The 22,069-nt window shown below is 35.9% G+C and overlaps 1 protein-coding gene and 1 long non-coding RNA gene across 2 annotated transcripts; both read right to left on the reverse strand.

Annotated features, from left to right (window-relative positions):
* Positions 1 to 1,006: 1,006 nt before the first annotated feature.
* LOC125244957 lies at positions 1,007 to 2,127 on the reverse strand. Its single transcript, XR_007179412.1, has 3 exons — positions 2,027 to 2,127; positions 1,869 to 1,937; positions 1,007 to 1,225 (listed from the first exon to the last, which is right to left on the reverse strand). It is a non-coding gene; the product is annotated as an uncharacterized LOC125244957 (long non-coding RNA).
* A 7,723-nt stretch (positions 2,128 to 9,850) lies between these two features.
* Positions 9,851 to 20,562, reverse strand: LOC125244909 (bactericidal permeability-increasing protein-like). Its single transcript, XM_048155295.1, has 15 exons — positions 20,423 to 20,562; positions 19,223 to 19,334; positions 18,601 to 18,732; positions 18,371 to 18,526; positions 13,033 to 13,096; positions 12,849 to 12,909; positions 12,634 to 12,725; positions 12,353 to 12,529; positions 11,042 to 11,101; positions 10,795 to 10,962; positions 10,649 to 10,716; positions 10,507 to 10,549; positions 10,361 to 10,424; positions 10,170 to 10,246; positions 9,851 to 10,058 (listed from the first exon to the last, which is right to left on the reverse strand). Exons 1-15 carry the CDS (start codon positions 20,526 to 20,528, stop codon positions 10,020 to 10,022), a joined length of 1,419 nt encoding a protein of 472 aa, XP_048011252.1. The 5' UTR covers positions 20,529 to 20,562; the 3' UTR covers positions 9,851 to 10,019.
* Between the last annotated feature and the right edge of the window lie 1,507 nt (positions 20,563 to 22,069).

Below are 22,069 nucleotides of genomic sequence, written 5' to 3' on the forward strand. Positions count from 1 at the left end.
GTCAAACTGGACTGAGTTTATGATTAATGTATAATGTCAATTCTTTCTTGCATTACAAATGATCAGTAATAGTAGAAGATCTATAAACTGAACTAAAGAGTAGACAGATGAGTGCAGATTAACTCTTTCCCGAGCATTTTTGATGATTTTCACAAAAAGTTCAGGGCCCCTAGAATATTCTATTGTATGAATATCTGAATATATACAGTATGTCAAAATAAACAACAGCTAGAATTGAAGCTTCATGCATTGGTAACACTTTATAATATCACATTTTTCAAGTGAATATGTTTAGTTTTGGGATAAGATATCTTCATTTGTATTCCGAAGACAAACAAAGGTTCTCACGGGTGTGGAGCGACATAAGGGTGAGTAATTAATTAAAGAAATTTTTGGGTGAACTAACTCTTTAATTAATGACATTCATTTTCTGTGACCTTATCTAAAGTTAGAACTATTTCCGGTTAATAAGTTGTTAATAAGCATAAACACATTATCTACCTCTTTATATATGTGCTAATTAATCAATAATAATTTGTTAATTACAGTGACGATGAATGAAGAACTCACTATTTGTATACAGCCTACTAATATATTAACAGAGACTACAATATATAAACTATTAATTATTGCTTGCAAAAAATTTCTAAGTACATTATTACTGTGTACGTATACTGTAAAGTGTTACCAGAAAATCATGCTACATCTAGATCAGATTCAGAACAATGATCAAAACATAGATAGGGTAGGTTGAATCCATCAACATCCCTGAACCTTGCACAGTCTTATACCTCTTTGTGTTCATGTTAGTTTGCATATATGCTAGTTTCATATACATGATAACTGATTTTTCTCTAATAGCTGCTTCTTCTTTGCCTGTTTTTTCATCCAAAAATTCAGCACTCTTTCAGAAGATGCATAATAGCGCCCACTACAGTATAATAGTGAAAACACAGATTGCTGGAAAAATCTGTCAATGGTGGGGAAAGAGTTAGGGATTGACTTTTGAAAAGTGTACTGACCACACAGTGATTATATAATAACTACTATATAAAAGTGAATAGAAAAGTTGATAGCATACCATATAATTGTTATCAAATTCATTACAGTCATAACTGCCACAATAAGGGTTCAATGGCCCTAGACCCAAATCCATTGAAATTACAATAATCGAAATGCTTGCTGTTAAAGTACTGAAAATGTTCATTCCAAGTGAACCTTTTACCTATAAGCAGAAAAAAACAACATAAAACAGGTTAACAAAAATAGCAAGCACTTTCACATGTTAAAGCAGATAATGTAAAATATGGAACATTATCAAAAAATAGATAAATAAGGCAGCAAATTGCAATCATTAGCACCAATAACCCATGTGAATGATTAGGTGATAGAATTGAAATGTATCTTTTCAATTAATGTAGTTTTTACAGCAAAGCTGTGAAGTGTAGTTTAGTTTCTATTTATAGTTTCATTGAATTTTAGGTTTTATTGAATTTTTCATTGAATTTTTTAGGTTTCAGTTGCTGTTTCCTTGAGTTTGCAGAGAGCACATTTACACAACAACGATGTACTAAAAACAGGAAAGTTTTTCCTGTGCATTTTTCACATACAGATGACAACATTGTCAAAACAATCCTCATTCACACTTGTCACTTTGTAAAGAAACACTACGCGCTTATAGACTGAACACATAATATGTATGTGCATGACGTCACCATTTTCACAAATTTGCATTTTTGTAGTTTACACAGAGACAATAACGATATTGTTTTCAAAAACTTGCACTTTGAAAACTTTTTTCAAATGTTTGTATTTTCAGGCCCCCTAAGCACATAGCGAATATAAAAAAATAAGTGAATTGTACATACCAAACACAAACTGTAGGGCTAACTAAGTTTGTTTTCTGCAGCAATGCAGAGTGAGCCTGCGGCAATGTACTGAGAGGAGAGAGCAAGGCAAGAATTTAGTATACTGTTGTAATATTTAGCTTGTATTAAATAAGATTAATTGTATAATTGCTGCTTACGCTGAAAGATCCCCAGTAAGGAATACCACTAAAGACAAAGATGGATGCTGCATTAACTGAAGATGCAATACCAAACAGGAGAATCACCAGACCAATCATTATCTGGACAATCTGTGTAGAACATGAAAGTGAATATAAATTTATGGGAGGTGTTTTTATGAAGGTGTTATTATAGCAAAAACAACCAAGCACCTGTGACAGTAGACACAGTTGAACAACCACACGTGTATCCGTAAATCTGAGTTAGTTACACTTTATTTTAAGGTGCCCTTGTTATAGTGTAATTATACATATACAAGTACTGGGTTACACTTTATTTTATGGTGCCATTGTTACAGTGCAATTATATATTTAAGTACTGAGTAATATTAATTAACAACATGTACTTACTATAGGGTTAGGGTAGGATTAGGGTTTGGTGGAGGGTTATTTGCGTGGTAAGTACATGTAATATGTAACAAGGACACTGTAAAATAAAGTGTTACCAAGTACTGATATATGTGTACTTACTATACACTCTAAAATATGCTGGTTGAAAATGGACAAACCTAACGTTTGGCTTTTTAACCCAGCGGTTGGGTTAAATGTTTGCCCAATGTGCTGGGCAGTTTTATTTAACCCAACTATTGTTTAAAAATTACTGTATATCTGGTTTAAAATGAACCCAAAATTAGAAATCAGACACATAATTACTAGAGGCAACAATACTAATCAAAAGGTGAAGATTTATTGATAATTGAACATTTTAAATGTTTAATTATTATTAATTAAACTTATTAATAAATGTTAATTTATTAAACATATTAATCAATGTTAATTTCCAACATACGTTGGGTTCAATATGTAATGTGTAACAAGGACACTGTAAAATAAAGTGTTACCCTCTGTTGTTTTGCTCCAACAACACCTTCATAGGTCTTACTTATTGCTGGTGGAACAGTAAATTACAGTAAATGTCAGCTGTGTAAAGTCTTTAAGTCATAAACCTTATCTTATCAAGGAAATAATCACATCCTTTAACAAACATTGCGTGGATTATGTGCACTCTTACTTTTCTAACCTCACACTGACCTACATACACTTTCGGGCTTTGAAAAATGTCTCGCCCCAAGGGTTTTTAGTTGTCTTTTCAGAAATGCCTGAAGTCCATGAAGAGGTGAAACTCCTGCTGGCTGTTGTACATAAACAGGCACAGGAGCATTTGTCCCAGTTTCAGCTGCTGTTGTTTGTGTTGGTGGTTGAAACTGGATGATAAGTGTCGAAGAGTTCACGGGTATGACAGTGTGAGACATTCTTGTTTCTCAATCTGAAACTAACCTGTACAAGACATGTAAGGATATGATTATAAAATAGATTCACTTCTCAGTGTATTTAATATAATATTATGTGTTCATTATATTTATAAGGTTGTCATATTGCTGAAACACTTGTGTTATAGTATCTATTACCATAGGTAGAATTATTGTTGTTAACCAGAATTACACTATTAGACCTAGAAAATGAAGAATCTTCACAAATACTATTTAACAAACAATTAAAAATGATCTACATTATTTATATTTAACACATTTAGCACATGCTATTTAGTAAAATGACTTACAAAAGTGTCCTACCAGCCAATCCACTAATTACCAAATAAAGGATATCCACTTGTTAGTAAAATACTAGTATGAGAAACAACAAAATTCAGACATAACGCAAAGATAGACATTTGTATAAAGGTAGTCAGATGAGGTGTAAGCATGAAATGTTTTGTTTTACCAGAAAGCTCACACTTTGCTCTGTAGTTTCCAGTTCACTCTTCTGAGATAAACCAATGCAAAATCCATGTCATAAGTGTTATTGCTTATACCGTTTCCCGAAATGAAAGGCGAAGCAGGTGGAGCTCCGGTGATTAGGAAGGGTAATAAAACTGGCCACTAGACAAGGAAATCAATCCTGACAATACATGTGTGACACAGTTTGTATGTACGGGAAGAAGGAGGCAGGAACCAGCGAAAATTTAACAAACTTTAATACCAAAATAAACAAATACAACATGAAAGTAAAATGCCGGCAGTTCCTCACGGACAACTGCCGGCCACATAATCATTACAAAACATAAAATAAAGTGCAGGCCTGGTCCTCTCTCGTCTTCACTGTCGTCGCTCCTCCTTTTATGCTTTCGGAGCTCCTCCGTGAGAGATACGAGACCGGTGCAGTGCACAGCTGATGCTCATTATCACTCGCGTCACCGGCCTCGCGCCGTTCCCTCACGTCTCTCGCCCGCCTGCTCATCACAACATAATACAATATATTGCCATTCATAAGATAAAGAGTTTAAAAATATCTAAAAATATACTAAAAACAAAAGTATTGCAAATGCAAGTACATTTAGCAGACGCTTTTATCCAAAGCAACTTGGATAGTCGTTATCCAAGTGTTCCCTGGGAATCGAACCGATAACCTTTTGCGCTGCTAACGCAATTCTCTACCACTGAGCCACAGGAACACTGTATTCTACAAATAAGCATGTTAGTTTGGAAACAGGCATGCAAATATTTTAGAAAAAAAAATGTGATGCACATAATGATAATCAGTGCAGCATGAATTGCTATAGTGCTATAGATTAAACATTTTGTGACCGTAGCTGGATCAAGCTACGCCTATGTTTTGAATAAGCAATCTCTAGCGGTGAAATTCAAATATTTGCCTTTAAAGAGATTTAGCAAATATGGCTAAAATGTCGAAACATGATGAAAATATATCAAGGCGGCAATTAACAGACGACTTTAATCCTTGGAAAAACATGTGCATTATTTCAGTTTCATCAATAAGAATGAACCAGTTCAAGTGGAAAAACCAAAATGTAGTATAAGTTTTCAAAATAATCAACATAATTAGTGGAAAGTTATATTTACAGTGAGCCTCTGAGTTCCACCACAGGTGTAATTCATATTTTGAGAATTGGGTAACTCTCCCACTCTTTACTGTGCACCTTATTTAGGCCATTTTGTCATTGCGATATCAAATATACATCTACAAGTTCAAAGTCTGCTCCCTTATCACTGGTCCCTTATCACTCTAAATCTTTAGCACTCCTGAGTGGGGTTTGCTCAATACCATAATTTCAGCTTCAGTACGATAAATATATTGACAAATAACAGCCTCAAAACAAAGATAACTGAAGACAGTATTATTAAGAACACTGCATGAAGTTCTTCAGTAACAAATGTGCTGCTTGTTTTCAAGAACAAATATAAACAACATAAATAACACTTCTCAGTGCTCAAAACTAGTTTGTATATAATTATTGTGCAAACTGGCACAAAAAAAATCAAAAGTGTGAAAATGTATGTTTTAAGTATATTATAAATATATTATGATTTACAAATACATGTTTACTTCATCCATACCCTGTCTTGTCCATCGTATCCAAGCTTGCTGATGATGAAATGAGCATAGATATTTCTGAGAATTTGGAAATGTATCTTCGAAAGCTTGGTATTCCTGTTTCAAGTAATCAAGCATGAAGTATTTTGGCTCCCAGTGCTGATTCCAGTGTTTCAAGATGTTAAGGGCTTTAGTTATTGCAGCAGCTGTCTCATTTTCACATATAAACTCAAAGTCTGAAAAACAACAAGAAACAGGGTCAAAGCATATTTGGTTGTTCTGTAAGTGGTGTCAAAAAGGACCATATCTCCATAACTGCTGTTGTACATTCTGATGAATAAACAAGAGTTTCCTGTGATGATGTCATCATCATCATCGTCCTGTGTGTCTTTGTCCTCCAAATCAGAGTCTTCAGTGACCTGAAATCCTTGTTCTGCTGTTTTTCGCTGTTTGATGTTGTTCTCTCTGCATTTTTGCGAAAGAAAAACTTGGCACTTGGATCTGTTATTTTCCATTCATCATTTTTTTCTACCTACAGTTGATCAAAGCCAGAATATTTTCAAGAAATTAAGCTGTGGTGCACATGGTTTTGGATAACACGAAGGGTCTTGTGGATGTGGCAGAACGCTTCCCATCTCTGAAAGCTCTTTCTGGACAAGGTTTTCAGAACCTTCTTCAGGAAAGAGAACAACATGGAAGAAAAGCCTTATATTTAACCTCACATTTCTGCATACCTCAATCCCTTTTGAAGGTGTATTTCCTGTCTACATATTATGTGTACTGCATATAAGAAAAGCCATGCTAATACTTACCTTAACTACATATCTGACAAAGTAATTTATTAAAATAACCCCATTCATAAGTATGTGAACCATTGGTTCTTCATACTGTGTGTGGTTACCTGAATGATCTATGACAGATTTTTTTTTGTTTGTTTTGTGATGGTTGTTCATGAGTCTCTTGTTTGTCCTGAGCAATTAAACTGAGCTCTGTTCTTCAGAAAAATCCTCCAGGTCCTGCAGATTCTTCAGTTTTCAAGCATTTTTTGCATATTTTAACTCTTTCCAGCAGTGACTGTATGATTTTGAGATCTGTGTTTTCACACTGAGGACAACTGAGGGACTCAAACACAACTATTAAAAAAGGTTCAAACATTCACTGATGCTCCAGAAGGAAACACGATGCATTAAGAGTCGGGGCGTGAAAACTTTTGAACAGGATGAAGAGGTCCAAATTTTTTTTATTTTGTTTAAATATACATATTTTTATTTAGTACTGCTCTTCGGAAGCAACAGAAGATACTTTCATGTTTCCCGGAAGACAAATTAAATACAATTTACCTTGATCTTCAAATTCCAAATGTTTTCACCCCCCGTGTAAAAGATCTTAAATTGCATGTTTACGTTGCTAGTCACAATTGGGGAGCTAGTCGTAGTGCATTGTTGTGCATGTATCAAGCATTGATTCATTCTTGCTTTGATTATGGGTGTATTGTATATGGGTCGGCAACCAAGACTTTACTGAAAAATTAGATATTATTCAACCCAGAGCTTTAAGAATGTGTTATGGAGCAGTTAAAACATCCCCTGTAGATGCAATTGGGGTCGAAACAGGAGAGATGCCTCTAGATCTTAGAAGGGAAAAATGACTTACTGGGTGAATCTTCAACAATCAGCGAATAATCAACTCACTCAGAAAGTATTGGAGGAGTGCTGGGAATATTCATATGATGGATGACATATGTAACCCGTTTCTTAGGTTAGTGTAACTAATGACTAATTTAAGTAGTAAGAAATTAAAGCTGGGCTAGTATCAGAAGCTCTAGGGCCCTATTTTAACGATCTAAACGCAAGGTGTAAAGCGCACGGCGCAGGTGCACTCAGGGCGTGTCCAAATCCACTTTTGCTATTTTAACGACGGAAAAACGGTCCGTGCGCTGGGGCGCATTTTTGAAATGAGTTGTCCCTATTCTCTTAAAGAGTAATGGGCGTAACGTTCAATAAACCAATCAGAGTGTCATCTCCCATTCCCTTTAAGAGCAAGATGCGCTCGTGCCATGGCGGATTGCTATTTACATGGCGGAATTTGTTGGCGGAAAAGCTGAACACTTTTCAAGCGAAGAAACCGATCTGCTCGTGCGCGAAGTTAAAGCGGGCTTGCAAATGCAGGCTTTCAAATAGCTCCGCGCGATGAGTCAGTTAATATATATGTGTGTGTATTGGCACGATTGTTCAATTAATTAGCCAATTTCGTTCATCATTATAAGTAGTAATAGGCTGAATTGAAAATAGGTAGCCTAATTCTAATACACGCAATGACTATTCATCATTACATTTTTATATGTAGCCTACACAATAATATTCTTTTACACTGTAATCCTTTTGTTTTTAATATTTGGCATGTTTGTGTGATGCGCATCCCTGTGTGTAATAAGCAAAGTCAACATGCACTGTGGACGCGCCCAGAGGCGCAGTTTCTACCAACGCGCTCTAACAAAAACGAACGTCGCCGGACGCAAACTAGCAAACACACTTGCGCTGCGCCTTGCGTCACATTGCGCCGGGTGTATTATAAGGGCCCCTAGATACAACAATAGAGCCTGAAATAGTAGAAGGTCAGCAGAGAACAGACAACACAAAACAGGTAAATTTGAAAAATGTATTATACAAAATGAATGGCAGTTATTTACATTCCCTGCCTACCTAAGCCGGCTTCCTGAGTGCACAACGAACAATAAACTCAAAATAAATAACCTCAAATAAAGAAAGAGTCCATGAAAGTTCTTGGTGTGTGTGTGTGTTTCTTGAAGTATATATATGTTCTTTTCACCACCCGGGTAGGTTTACGTGTGTTATCTGTATCTCAAATGAAGGCACAGGATGATGATGGTTCCAAAGATGCCACGGCTGGCCACACCGGGCTCTTGATCCGTTCAATTCTCTGGTTGGCTCGCCACTGACCGCCAGGGTCAGATTCAGATGCTCTATCCCTTTCTAAAAACCAATCGGAGGTATCTTGAGAGCTCGCTGTCATGCGGCTTAACTATCTCTCACACAGCTTTCAACCAGTCCTTGTTGCTTTCTAGCAACGTCTTCACCGGAGGAAAGGTGTGTTTGTTTACTAATGAATTCCCTGGGCTGTACGTGCCACCCGCAGGCAGAGTAGAGAGTTGCACTCTAGTAACCTTGTGTGGGTTACACATAGTTTTGGATGGAAGAGTAGAATGTGGGCTAAGGAATGTGGCATGGACAATAAGATCTTCTGTCCTAATGTACCACTTACTGATGCTCCACCATGGAAAGTCCCTGAACTCATAGATTTGAGCTTACTAGACAAGTCTAAAGAAGAATACATTGGCAATGAGGTTAATATTATTTTAAATATCAAGCTTTATTCAATTTTACAAGTGGTTGTAAGGAACCTGTCGGTCAAAAGGTTTTAATATTTTCTGAATGTAATTAGTTTGAAGTTGCCCAATGAGTTGTCTATGTACACTGCAGTTAACAGTGATAATAGTAGGACTACAATGGGTTGAATAAGTCAGACCAAATAAAATAATAATATGCTCAGGTTCTTTTTCAGCTTTTAATATTATAATACATGCAAGATCAGACAGAGAAGATTTATTCATGGAAGTATTTACAGTATATCATTATACATATAGTGGTGTATTTTTGGTGGTTACCAGCACATGTTGGGCTATCTTGTAATGAAGTTAGAGATAAACTAGGAAAAAAGCACTAGACAAGATGGAGGTGGATGTTGAAGTACCTTTAGGAAAAGGGAGGCAAAATCGATTTTTAAAGAAAAAGTTAATGAATATGTTGCAAATTAGATGGGACACTAGTAATACAGGGAGATGGTGTTATAGTATTACACACACAGTATGGAGAATAGATTGCCTGGGAGAAAATAGAAAAGAAGAAGTATTGCTGGCTAGATTAAGACTTGGACACACAGTGGAAATCAACACTGGCACTTGTGGCTTTACATGAAAATGGATTATGTGAAATGTGTGGTGTATCTGAAAATGTATGTGTCATGTGATTCTTTTGTGTAGTAAATATATATTGTGATGCATTTAAACACTTTAAGAATGGGGAGGACAGAATGAAGGTTTAACAGACAGGCACGTATAGAGAGCACTTATTAAATTTATATATGACTCAGGTCTAGGGTCTAGAATCTAATATGTAAGGATGGGAATACTCTGAGCATTAATCCCGCCATAATCCCAACACACAGCACTGGATGAAGTGAGGGTGAGTAAAGCTTGGGCTAATTTAACTAATCCTTTAAAACATGTATGTAATGCAGTGTTAAATTTCAAATAGAAGCTTAAAAGATTTCTTTTAAAAATCAATTTAAAAACATATTGTCTGCAGTAGTGAATCATTTTTTTATGTATGTGTGCGCACATGTATGCATGTATTTAAAATCCTTTGCTTTTACCAGACTTGGAGACAGAGATTGTGGTAAAGCAGACAGGTATTTTATTAAAAAGAGTGCAGATGTCAATAAACAGATGAGTAATTATGTTCTTTAGTCTAAATCAAAGGAATAAACATTCTTTTCTCTATAGCAGGTTTCTGAGACAAATAGCAGTGTTGAGACCTCAATATCATATAATTTGAACATCAGTTCCAATCAACAAGTAGTCCTGTGGGGGGGACAAATAACAAAATGAAAAAAATATATATTATTATTATGACAACATATTACACAGCCTCTACATACAATAGCATCTACTATAGTATAAATGTAAGCTTGCCTTTAAAACCTGGAGTTGAGTGTTCATAAGCTTCATTTTACCAATTGCAGGGAGTGGAAAACCACCCTGTAAATGAGCTGAGAGTGAAAAAGTCCATGAGTAATAAAAATTAAAAGATGAACTGGAAGAACTTGCCAATAAAATGCCAATAAGAAGAAAAATATAAATAACAAGAAAACAAATCCTCTTACCATTAATCTTGGGAATGACAGCAAAGTTCAGGATATTTGTGAAAATATTGCTAAGAGATGTCACCTGTTGAGTTAAATTTTACGATAAAGTTTCTGAATTATTGCTTTCAGATCAGTTTTAAACATTTTTCTTAGTTTCTTCTTACCTCGAATTGTCCCACATTGCTTGTTTCTAAGCTCATATCAAATCTGTGTAAGAAACATACACAGTGTATCAATCCTTTAAGAATTTAAGAACATAAACTCAAATCCAGCTGTACAGACTGTGTTTATGGCTCAAAAACTCACTTGTTTAGGATCACATTTCCGGCAAGTTTGAGCTCAGTCACATACATGTTAGCACTGACACTGGCCTCCTGTTAGATGAAGGGAAAATCCATAAAACAAAAACAATTATAATATCTCATTTAAATGAATCTGGGGTTATTCCTCACCAGATTGAGGACAAAGACAGGCGACAGTGCGCTGTTGGGCTGAATAGCGTAAGCTGTCACTCTACCGCTGGCCTGAACAGTCATGTTGTTCGGTTGTAATGTAACGTTGGGCTCCTTCACTGTCTCAAACAACAGCTTCATCATCAGACCAGGATACATTTGCTCAATCTGAAAAACAATATTGTCTCAGATTCTGTGTTTTTGTGTTTTGAATTTAATGACAGAACATGGCTATTTATTTTCATACTTGAGGAATGAATGTTCCAAATGTCTTTGTGTTCAGACGAAACAGAGAACGAGAGGGAATCTGCAAAAAACAAACATAGTAAATTTCTCTGAAGAACAGAGCAGTAGATCATTCTCCATCTGGCCAGTTAAAGAGATTCCAGATGATGCAGTGAATATTATTAAAAAGTTGCTTCCAGACCCTGTGCTGTGATCAAGTAACTGGCAGCGGGTGAGGACAGAAAGAATGTTTGAGCCCTGCTGGATAATGTTGTTACAAGCATCAAAATCCAGCCACGAGCTGATATCTTGTGGCTACAAGAGTAACTGTAGAAAGCTCTGCAGGTGTGCAAGAAGATGGAGAATGTGCCGACCAACTAAGATCTCATTTACTCAAAAGTTCAAGTAGCACTCATGCCAAACTTGGAAACCACAGCTTTGGTATTCTATTCAAGTAATCATGCATTTTCATGTAACTACAAATAGCAACTATTTGCTAGTCTGAATTGACCCTTCGCCGGGACGGGGGTTTGATTGACAAGCAATCTAACCAATCACAATGCTGAATCTACCATTTTGTCCGAAACCAATGGTTTTGAGGCTAAGCACATCCTTGACATTCATGTTTAGGAACTCACATGCCCCAAATCTGCAGGATTTCGATGAAAACTTTCCAATGTAAAAATAAAATGAATTAGATATTACATTTGGAAGTAAAGTGTTGCATGTTTTTTTGTTGCAGAGATGACCAAAAATTAACATTTCTTGATAATTTACTGACTCCAAGGCCACATAAATTGAGACTTTCTTTTGGGGGAAAATATTGTTATATATAATATTGAAAATATTCCAGTATTCTTCTCCATCTAATGCAAGTGAAAAGGCTCACTGTAGACCATTTACAACAGTTCAAAGTAATCGACTTAACACCATTGCGTTGATTTTCAGAAAATGACTTCATGCTATTCAGAGATGATCACAAACTTTGGGTTAAACCTGAGTTGACAAAGAATGCTTATACCAAATTTTGTGAGCCCGTTGTACCTGGTCTAAACCAGGTTGGATTTATCTGGATTTGTCAACTCTAAACCTACTCTGAAACTTGAGTTTGTTCAGCTAGCTTCTTGCAATAGGTCTCTGCTTGTGTTTTGTTACCCTGTGTTTCCCTTGCTCAAGACTTTAAATTAGGGTATTGAGACAGACCCTAAACCGTACATATCAGGATTTTACTAGTTCTGGGATTGTGCTTTTTTGGGCTGCAGGGCTGAAATGTTCCAGAGTTTAATGGACACGTTTTCTGCTGCAGATGTGACTGATTTGACTGGTATCTTACCATGTCATCAGTGATGTATTGGCGGAGGAAACCAGCTCTGTGATACACAAAGCCTGCTGAGTTGATGGAGAAGGCAGAAACTCCAAGGTACAGCATATTAGTGGCCTGAGACGCCAATGAGAAAGGTGTTGGGGAAAACGGGGGTTCCTTGTGTTGTCCAATGTTGTAGAATTCACCCTATGAAGTGTGAAAACATCTAAATTTAGCTATAAACAGGTTTTCACATGATATTTTGTAATGTTTTTCAAAGAAATATCACACACGATAGTGCTTGAGATTACCTTTAAACCAAATTCAATCATAGTATTAGAAATGACAGGAGAGCCCACCATGGAGTATTCAATTTCAGCATTTTCATCTACTTTTGCTAAAACTGGAGAGTCAACAAGAGAAAAGACATTTTTTAGTGTGTAATCAAAAATTGTGTTAAAAGATGCTGATATTCATACAAATCCTGCAATAACAATAATTAATAAATAATGATTTATCATGTCACCATTTAATGTATTCAAGTGGCGGTTCATGTCAGGAATGGAATCAGCCACCAAAGGGCAAATCTGAAACAGCAGAAAGACTGTATGTGAAACTCTGGCATGTCTTACATTGCTTCTCAGTTGTAGTTCAACAGTACTCAATTATTGGGTAATATTGAGGGCATTCACACAGCCTTAATTCCTTACCTTTTCCTGCAGAATATTGCGTACAGGTGTATTAATGAAGCAAGCGAAGAGGTTAAACAACCAGCTGTATAAATACAAGAAATAATAGAGCAAAAAATTACATGATTGTTCTTACACAGTCATTAGATGTACTGGGTTTATTTATTTGTATTTGTTTGTTTGTTTAGTTAAAAAATTTGGTTAAATAATTATGTGAATTCTTGACTATTTTATTGACTAAATTCAACTACTAGAAAAAATTTAATCCAATAAATAAACTAATCAGCATCATCAAATGCCCTTGTAAATGTTTTCTTCACTCCTCTGTACTGCTACCTTGTGCTCCACTCTGTTATAATTAATCAGAGGAACAGACACACTAATAAACTCAAATACTCGCATGTACAACTAAAATTTAAAAATATTGCATATGTCTTTCGCAACCATATTTAAGGCTGGAACACACCAAGCTGACGCGGACGAACTAGTGGCGACAAAAGCAAACTGCGGGGTTGGCTCTCGTCAGAAGCATCTGGGTCCAAAGTTGCCCTGACACACCAAACCGACAGCCGACGGCCAAGTAGCACATGGCTGCATAAGATGAAATGCCTTTCCGTACCAGCAGGTGGCAGTAGCTGAACAGCCAATCAGAATGATCAGATGAGCTCCGATGCTGTTTCAACATGTCGAATCAGCCGAAAAAAAGCAGACGAGGACCAACTTCAGATGATGGTGTGGAACACACTGAGAAATATGAAGAGCCAATCAAGCCAAAATTCATTTTGGCACTCTCACACACATACATTCTCCTCTCACATACATACATTCTCCTTTTACATACATTCTCCTCTCACACACATACATTCTACTCTCACATACATATATATTCTCCTCTCACACACATACATTCTCCTTTTACATACATATATATTCTCCTCTCACATACATACATATTCTACTCTCACACATGCATGTCTGAAGAAAATATGTGTGTGTGAGAGTAGAATGTATGTGTGTGAGAGAGAGTATGATGGAAACGGAAGGCAGGTCAGGCGCGATCATCACGTGACGTTCAGCTTCTCAGCGCTGCCCCGCCCTGCCGACTTGCTTCATTTTGTCTATAAAAAACAGGTTTGTGTATGTTTTATTTCTTCTATAAAATCGTTGCTGTGCTGTAAATCATTTTATTTAATGCAAAGCAAACTACAGGGATGCGATGCCAGTTAACGAGTGTCGCATCCGTCTTTCGGATGAAGGATGCCTTGCGTAAAATTATCAATTTATTCCCAAAGATACTGAATATAAATACTTTGGATATTGAAATATGTTCTCAGAACTGTGCACTGATTGTTTATGGGCAGGTTATGGAAGCAGCCAAAGCATCTTTCGGCTACGAGTGAGACGGAGGGCGGTGGTCTGAAATGAGTTCCGCCGCCGAACGCGAGCCCATCTCCGGCAGGAGAATCAGCATCGTTACGGTGGAAACGGGACGCGACTTTTGATTACACATGAATAACTTTTAGACCTAAATGTATCATTTTTACTTCTAATAGGCTACTTCTAATGTTTGTTAAATATATTTTTAGGCATGGTAAAAACTATATAAAATAAGCTGTAAGAACTGTATCGAAAATAAAACTGTCATAAACCAGTTGTTGTGTGGAGTATTTTACACATGTTTAGATCAGTCATTCCCAACCAGGGGTACGCAAAAGATTTAGATTTTGTTTGGTTTGTTCATTCCTGTCGCTGGGACATTCTAAAACACATAACTTGTACAGAAAAGCAGATGAGCCTAGAATATGAACGCAACACGTTTAATTACATGTTAAGCATTTTCCTCCCATAAACGAGGATTAATGTAAGACAGTGACATTAAAAGACCAAACTTAGTCAACACTATACTAATAAAGAATACTATATAGAATAATTGTTTTGTGCAGAATTTGATCTTTGTTCACTTAGTAGGCTACATTAAGCGACATTAAGCTTTTTCTTTATAACGGTTTTCTATGGGAGGAAAACGTGTAATTAAACGAATTGCGATTATATTCTGAGCTCATCTGCTTTGCTGTACATGTATGGTATATTAGTATGATGTTTACTTGGTTTGGTCATTTAATATCACTGTCTTAGTACAATAAGCCATGTTCTATGGGAGGAAAATTCAAATTCTGGGCTCAACTGCTTTTCTGTAGTAGACTTTATTAGTATGATGTTTAGCTACTAAGTTTGGTCTGTTAATATCACTTAGTACATTGAGCGTTTTAATGTCCCCTGTCGCTTAAGTGTAATAGACTTGCTGAGTGCATTCAGTCGCCCCAGCTTCACCCCAACCTGGCACGATAATCGCTGCAAATGTGTATATTTACAACATGATTTTGCAGCATTGAGTACTGTAGCCAAGCACATGCTTTACTGTTGAAAATAATGGCCAGTCAGAATTGTTGTTAAACTCAGCTCAATATCCATCAAAACATTGAATAAGTTTCTTTTTAGTGCCAGTTTAATAAGTCCTATGCTCACAAATCCTCTCATAAAAAGCGTAGTTGACACACTAATTTAAAGATTTGAAAAACTTTGACTTTTCCTACTTTAGTGCATAAAGTGCTTAACTTTATAAGCCAATAAGTGCTTATCTACCGCCATCTACTGGTTATAGTGGCAGCCTATTTTTCGTGTCTTAATTTTTAAATAAAAGTGTTTGTTTTCAATCAAATGTTAGATTTCCTACATCTTGAAACTTTCAGTTTTACAAATGGGGACAATCTCTGAAGGATGAATAATTTTTTTTTTTTGTCATCATATTCAAAATAACATCTGAAGTGCTGGAATGTCCAATTACACTGTGTTTCTTATTTAAAATTTCCCAATATCTTCAAGTCTGAATTGTAATTAATAAAACTGGTTAATTGGTAAATTACGTAATTGTTACAACTGCATTAAAATATAAACGCCACATTTTTGTTTAGTGTCGATAAAGGGGTACTTGAGCCTTACTGATGGAGTTGTGGGGGTACTTGAGGCTAAAAAGGTTGGGAATCACTGGTTTAGATAATTTAATCTGTAAGTACTAAATAAACTATATCATAGAAAAAAATAATAATAAAATCAACCCTTTATGCTGGGTAGAATTAGCCCAACCTGTGTTCTGTCCTATGTTTACCCAGCCCTTGGGCAAAAAACAACCCAAAATTTACACATGAAAATGTGAAAGGAGAATGTAAGAATGTAAGTGTGTAAGAGAGTAGAAATGTATGTGTGTGAAAGGAGAATATATGTATGTGAGAGAGTAGAAATGTACGTGTGTGAGAGTAGAAATGTATGTATGTGAAAGAACAATGTATGTGTGTGAAAGGAGAATGTAAGTGTGTGTGAGATTAGAAATGTATGTATGTGAAAGGAGAATGTATGTATGTGAGAGTAAAAGTGTATGTATGTGAGAGTAGAATGTATGTGTGTGAGAGTAAAAATGTAAGTTTGTGAAAGGAGAATGTGTGTGTGAGAGTAAAAATGTATGTTTGTGAAAGGAGAATGTGTGTGTGAGAGTAAAAATGTATGTTTGTGAAAGGAGAATGTGTGTGTGAGAGTAAAAATGTATGTATGTGAGAGTAGAATGTATGTGTGTGAGAGTAAAAGTGTATGTATGTGAGAGTAGAATGTATGTGTGTGAGAGTAAAATGTATGTTTGTGAAAGGAGAATGTATGTGTGTGAGAGTAAAAATGTATGTATGTGAGAGTAGAATGTATGTGTGTGAGAGTAAAAATGTAAGTTTGTGAAAGGAGAATGTATGTGTGTGAGAGTAAAAATGTATGTATGTGAGAGTAGAATGTATGTGTGTGAGAGTAGAATGTATGTGTGTGAGAGTAAAAATGTATGTTTGTGAAAGGAGAATGTATGTGTGTGAGAGTAAAAATGTATGTATGTGAGAGTAGAATGTATGTGTGTGAGAGTAAAAATGTATGTTTGTGAAAGGAGAATGTATGTGTGTGAGAGTAAAAATGTATGTATGTGAGAGTAGAATGTATGTGTGTGAGAGTAAAAATGTAAGTTTGTGAAAGGAGAATGTGTGTGTGAGAGTAAAAATGTATGTATGTGAGAGTAGAATGTATGTGTGTGAGAGTAAAAGTGTATGTATGTGAGAGTAGAATGTATGTGTGTGAGAGTAAAAATGTATGTTTGTGAAAGGAGAATGTGTGTGTGAGAGTAAAAATGTATGTTTGTGAAAGGAGAATGTGTGTGTGAGAGTAAAAATGTATGTTTGTGAAAGGAGAATGTGTGTGTGAGAGTAAAAATGTATGTATGTGAGAGTAGAATGTATGTGTGTGAGAGTAAAAATGTATGTTTGTGAAAGGAGAATGTGTGTGTGAGAGTAAAAATGTATGTATGTGAGAGTAGAATGTATGTGTGTGAGAGTAAAAATGTATGTTTGTGAAAGGAGAATGTGTGTGTGAGAGTAAAAATGTATGTATGTGAGAGTAGAATGTATGTGTGTGAGAGTAAAAATGTATGTTTGTGAAAGGAGAATGTGTGTGTGAGAGTAAAAATGTATGTATGTGAGAGTAGAATGTGTGTGTGTGAGAGTAAAAATGTATGTATGTGAGAGTAGAATGTATGTGTGTGAGAGTAAAAATGTATGTGAAAGGAGAATGTATGTGTGTGAGAGTAAAAATGTATGTTTGTGAAAGGAGAATGTATGTGTGTGAGAGTAAAAATGTATGTTTGTGAAAGGAGAATGTATGTGTGTGAGAGTGCCAGAATGAATTATGGCTTGTACGGCCCCTCATAGAGAAAACTTGCCCGACAGCCAACTGTCTACTTGGTGTGTTTCTGCCTTTAGAGCGTTCCTAAGAAACGCTATATACAGATCCACAATTAATATAGCTAATGCATAATGTTTAAATTAATCTAAAGTGAAGGTCATATTAACCCACTAATAATGATTCAAGTATTACCAAATCCTTCAGAAGGAATTACTAATTATTTGGATCAGTATTCTAAAGTGAAACGCACGATAACTCACTAGTAATGACGAAAGTGTTACCAAATTCATCAGAAGGAATTACTATGCAAAACCTTTCATTTGAAAGAGCAACTGTACTGAAAGATTTCCTGATTATTTGAATTGTGAATGTGACACAGGGCCAAATTTACTACAGCTTACTCCAGCGCAAACCATCTTTTGGTGTTAAAAAACTACTGTCAGAATTTACTAAAGACTGAAAAGGCCCAGAGAACTTTATCTGGCCCATAATCTGGCCTTTAATAGGGTGATTTAGCATTGAACATTGACTTTTGCATTGAACATTGACTTTTGCATTGAACATTGACTTCTGCGTGTTAGTTGCACAGCATTACCTGGGCCCTCCATCAAATCTGACGCTGACACTTCCCACAGATGCTGCACAGTTAATAATGCTGATTGTTGGGCGGCCAGTGACGTCGCTCTTGACTGCAATATTGGTGCTAATGGCCAGTTCACTCACACTGAGTTCAAATGATCCACTGAGTTTTCTGTGACATTAAAAATTTAGCATGTTACATTGTTCCTGAATTTAATTCATTAATTTAGTTGAAACTCTACTTACATGAACCAGAAGTATTTGACTTCCCAATTTCCACGCATATTGATGAAGCCATTGGCAACTGAAAGCTTGACTCCAGTGCCAGGAACTAACCCCACTGCTGAATTGCCAAGTCCAATTTTTCCAATCTGCATCCTGTCAAGAATATTGGAAATACTATCACAATATTTTCAACAATTCATTAACTCTGTAGCTTATATAAGAGGTTGTAAGCAGGACGAAGCAGAGGGCAATGACAGTAAAGGATGAGAGAGGACCAGGCCTGGACTTGTTAATGTGTGTGTGGCAGTCGTCCATGAGGGGCTGCCGCTTTTACTTTCATTTTGAGTTAATTTATTTTGGTTATTAAAGTTATGTTGAACATTCGCTGGTTCCCGCCGCCTCCTTCCCCGAACAGCATACCATGTTGCAATCACTTTATCTTATTTGCTATATTTGTCAGTAGGGAACAACCCTAAAATGTCAACAGTGGAAAATCACTTACAATCAAGTGGAGTATAAAAATTAAATAGAAATCAGTTTCATACAATAAGAGGTCATTTTGAATATGTCAATTAAGATTAACCTCTGGAATTGCTTAGTAGGAACTTACAGGACCATGAATTAGAAGGGACATTCATCTTACCCCGTTAAACTGTATTCGACATTTCCAACAACCACATTTGCTGATCCACTTATGTCCGATAGTTTAATAGTTCCGAGTTTCTGCTGGATTGCGTCAATTCCCAACTGTCGACCTGCATTCAAAACAAAATAACATTCATAAGCTGTACATCAGAATGAGTGTCCTGATATATGTCTCACAAACCAAGTATAAGTAGCTACCTTCAGCAAATTATTATTTTTTTCTCTCAGTCTCTATCCAAAGTTCATAGTCATACTATTACTGTTTAAGCAAATACTTAAGATCCTAAGATTGAATCATTCTAGCAGTGATTAATATGTTTCTTGTATGTTGTATGTGTGGCAACAACTTCTTTACCCATAACTGATGTAACGGCTGGACCAATCAGACACGAATGATTCATTATATTTAAAGAACAATCCAGCAAACTGTGTTAGAGTTCCATGTGTTACACCATCCCCCGAAACTACAACGGTGGTTTACGACTCTAAACTCACTTGAATCAGGCCGTAGGAAAAACCCATAGCCCTTAAAAGACTTAAAAACTGGAACTGGCACTGTTTTTTTTTAAGTTGAATAGGGCAGGTGTAGGACATACAGCATAAGCTTTTTGAAGAATACAAAAGCGCAGTTTTGGCGGAAACACTTGGAAGGCGATCATTTGTTTATATAAAGCATATACATTTACATTTTTTTCGAAAATGACCGATCGTTTCGCTAGATAAGACCCTTATTACTCATCTGGTATCGTTTAAAGGCCTTTGAAGCTGCACTGAAACTGTAATTTTGACCTTCAACCGTATGGAGGCCATTGAAGTCCACTATAAGGAGAATAATCCTGGAACGTTTTCATCAAAAACCTTCATTTCTTTTCGACTGAAGAAAGAAGGACATGGACATCTTGGATGACATGGGGGTGAGTAAATTATCAGGAAAATTGTAATTGAAAGTGAACTAATCCTTTATCTTTTGTAAAAGCTTTACGAAGCATAAATAGTCCTTACTTTAGCTCACAGAGACAGAGCAAAAGAAAGAAGGCCAAACTCTACATACACATGATCACATGATGTCAATTCAGAGTTTTACCTAGAGCTTTTTTGAACCACTATGATTACAAGTTTTTGTTCTATGGTAACAGTTACAAACATTCTCTTTTTTTAATTCCAAAGAGTTACAAGAAGTCTTGTTTTGCTTTCTTACCGTACTCAAGCCCCTTCTGAGTCAGTGTGACTTTAACTCCTGCACTGCTGCCTGTAGCCACTGAGACCAGGTTCACAAGAACCAGAACACACCCGAGGAACATCATTTTCAATCTCACCTATGAGAAACACATATCATGGGCATAAAAAAGAGGCTGTTATACTTTCCTGGTCATTCCTTTGGTTAGGGTATTTTTAGCTGCAGAGTTTTATTTCTACATTTTCCTTTTGGTGCTTAGATTAGTCTTCAAAATTTACAGTTAGGAATTTAGTTGTGTTTAGTTCTTTTGTTTTTCACCACACTTGCTTATTTGACTTGTACAGTTGTTACTTGTGGAATATAAATACTTCTCCACTGTGCTCATTGCACTTTATATAATAAATACCCTTTTCTTTCATGGTATTATATGTATTATTTAGCCAGTGAGCTTTGGATCATTATCATGCTGCTGTAATTTTTCACTTTTATAATGCTTATGGAGACTGGGAGTCATCATGTCAACCAGTATGTTTGTTTATCTACATCTATAAATGTCACCTCCCCAATAAACTCTGGATATGTGTAGCCATATATGATCAGACAGAAATCTGTAGTTTCAGCAGTAAAAAGTAGCAATAAATTACTCCCTCAATAAAGGCGTAATTCGAGCTACTTTGATTCACCAAGAACATCAAAGATTTTTTACATTGTCACAAAAGATTCTATTTCAAATGAATGCTGTTCTTTTGAATGTTCTATTTATCAAAGATTCCTGAAAAACAAAATGTTTCACAATTTTTCACAAAATATTAAGCAGCACAGCTGTTTTCAACATTGATAATAATTAGAAATTATTCTTGAGCAGCAAATCATCATATTAGAATGATTTCTGAAAGATCATGTGACAGACTGGAGTAATGATGCTGAAAATACAGCTTTGATCACAGGAATAAATTATATTTTAAAGTATATTACATTGTTATAAAAAGTAATTGTTTTTTACTGTGTTTTTGATCAAATAAATGCACCATAAGAGACCTCAAAAACATTTTTAAAAAATCGACCCTAGAGTTTTATATATTACACAATAATATTACATTATATATGCATGATATTTATGACATATTTTCTACCCAAAACATAAATGGACAGCATAAAAACTCACCTTCAATCCTGAGCAGCTAAATTCTGCACTACCTTGATCATGAATATTGGCCTTGCTTTTATAGTGTAACCACACCAATACCTTTTGCTTTTTTTTTGGCCTTATTTTTTGGGGGGTTTTTGTCCTTATTTGTACAATAACTATTGCCTGAAATAAAAGCAACAACATACCAGGATGTTGGCTGACCCAAAATTTCTTAATATCTGTGATCGCTTCCTTTTATTTAATGCTATCACGTTCAAAACATTGCCTTTTGATTCTTATTCTGTGCGCTGCTCTCTAAGGGGAAATCAAATATCCAGAGACCCTCTCATTTGACAGAATGGTTTTTCAAAGAATAGGATATCGGGTGATGGTACCCGATTAGATGGAAATGGCAATGGGGTGGTGGAGACCAAAGCAGCTGTCTGTACAGTATCACTGTATCCACCTTATTTTTCCTGTAAAAATTGGGCACAGTCATTTCCCGACAGCGGCTAATGAATCGGAGGTCTTGCACATTT

This window comes from Megalobrama amblycephala, linkage group LG14, assembly GCF_018812025.1.
Source record: "Megalobrama amblycephala isolate DHTTF-2021 linkage group LG14, ASM1881202v1, whole genome shotgun sequence".
NCBI classification, from domain to species: Eukaryota; Metazoa; Chordata; class Actinopteri; order Cypriniformes; family Xenocyprididae; genus Megalobrama; species Megalobrama amblycephala.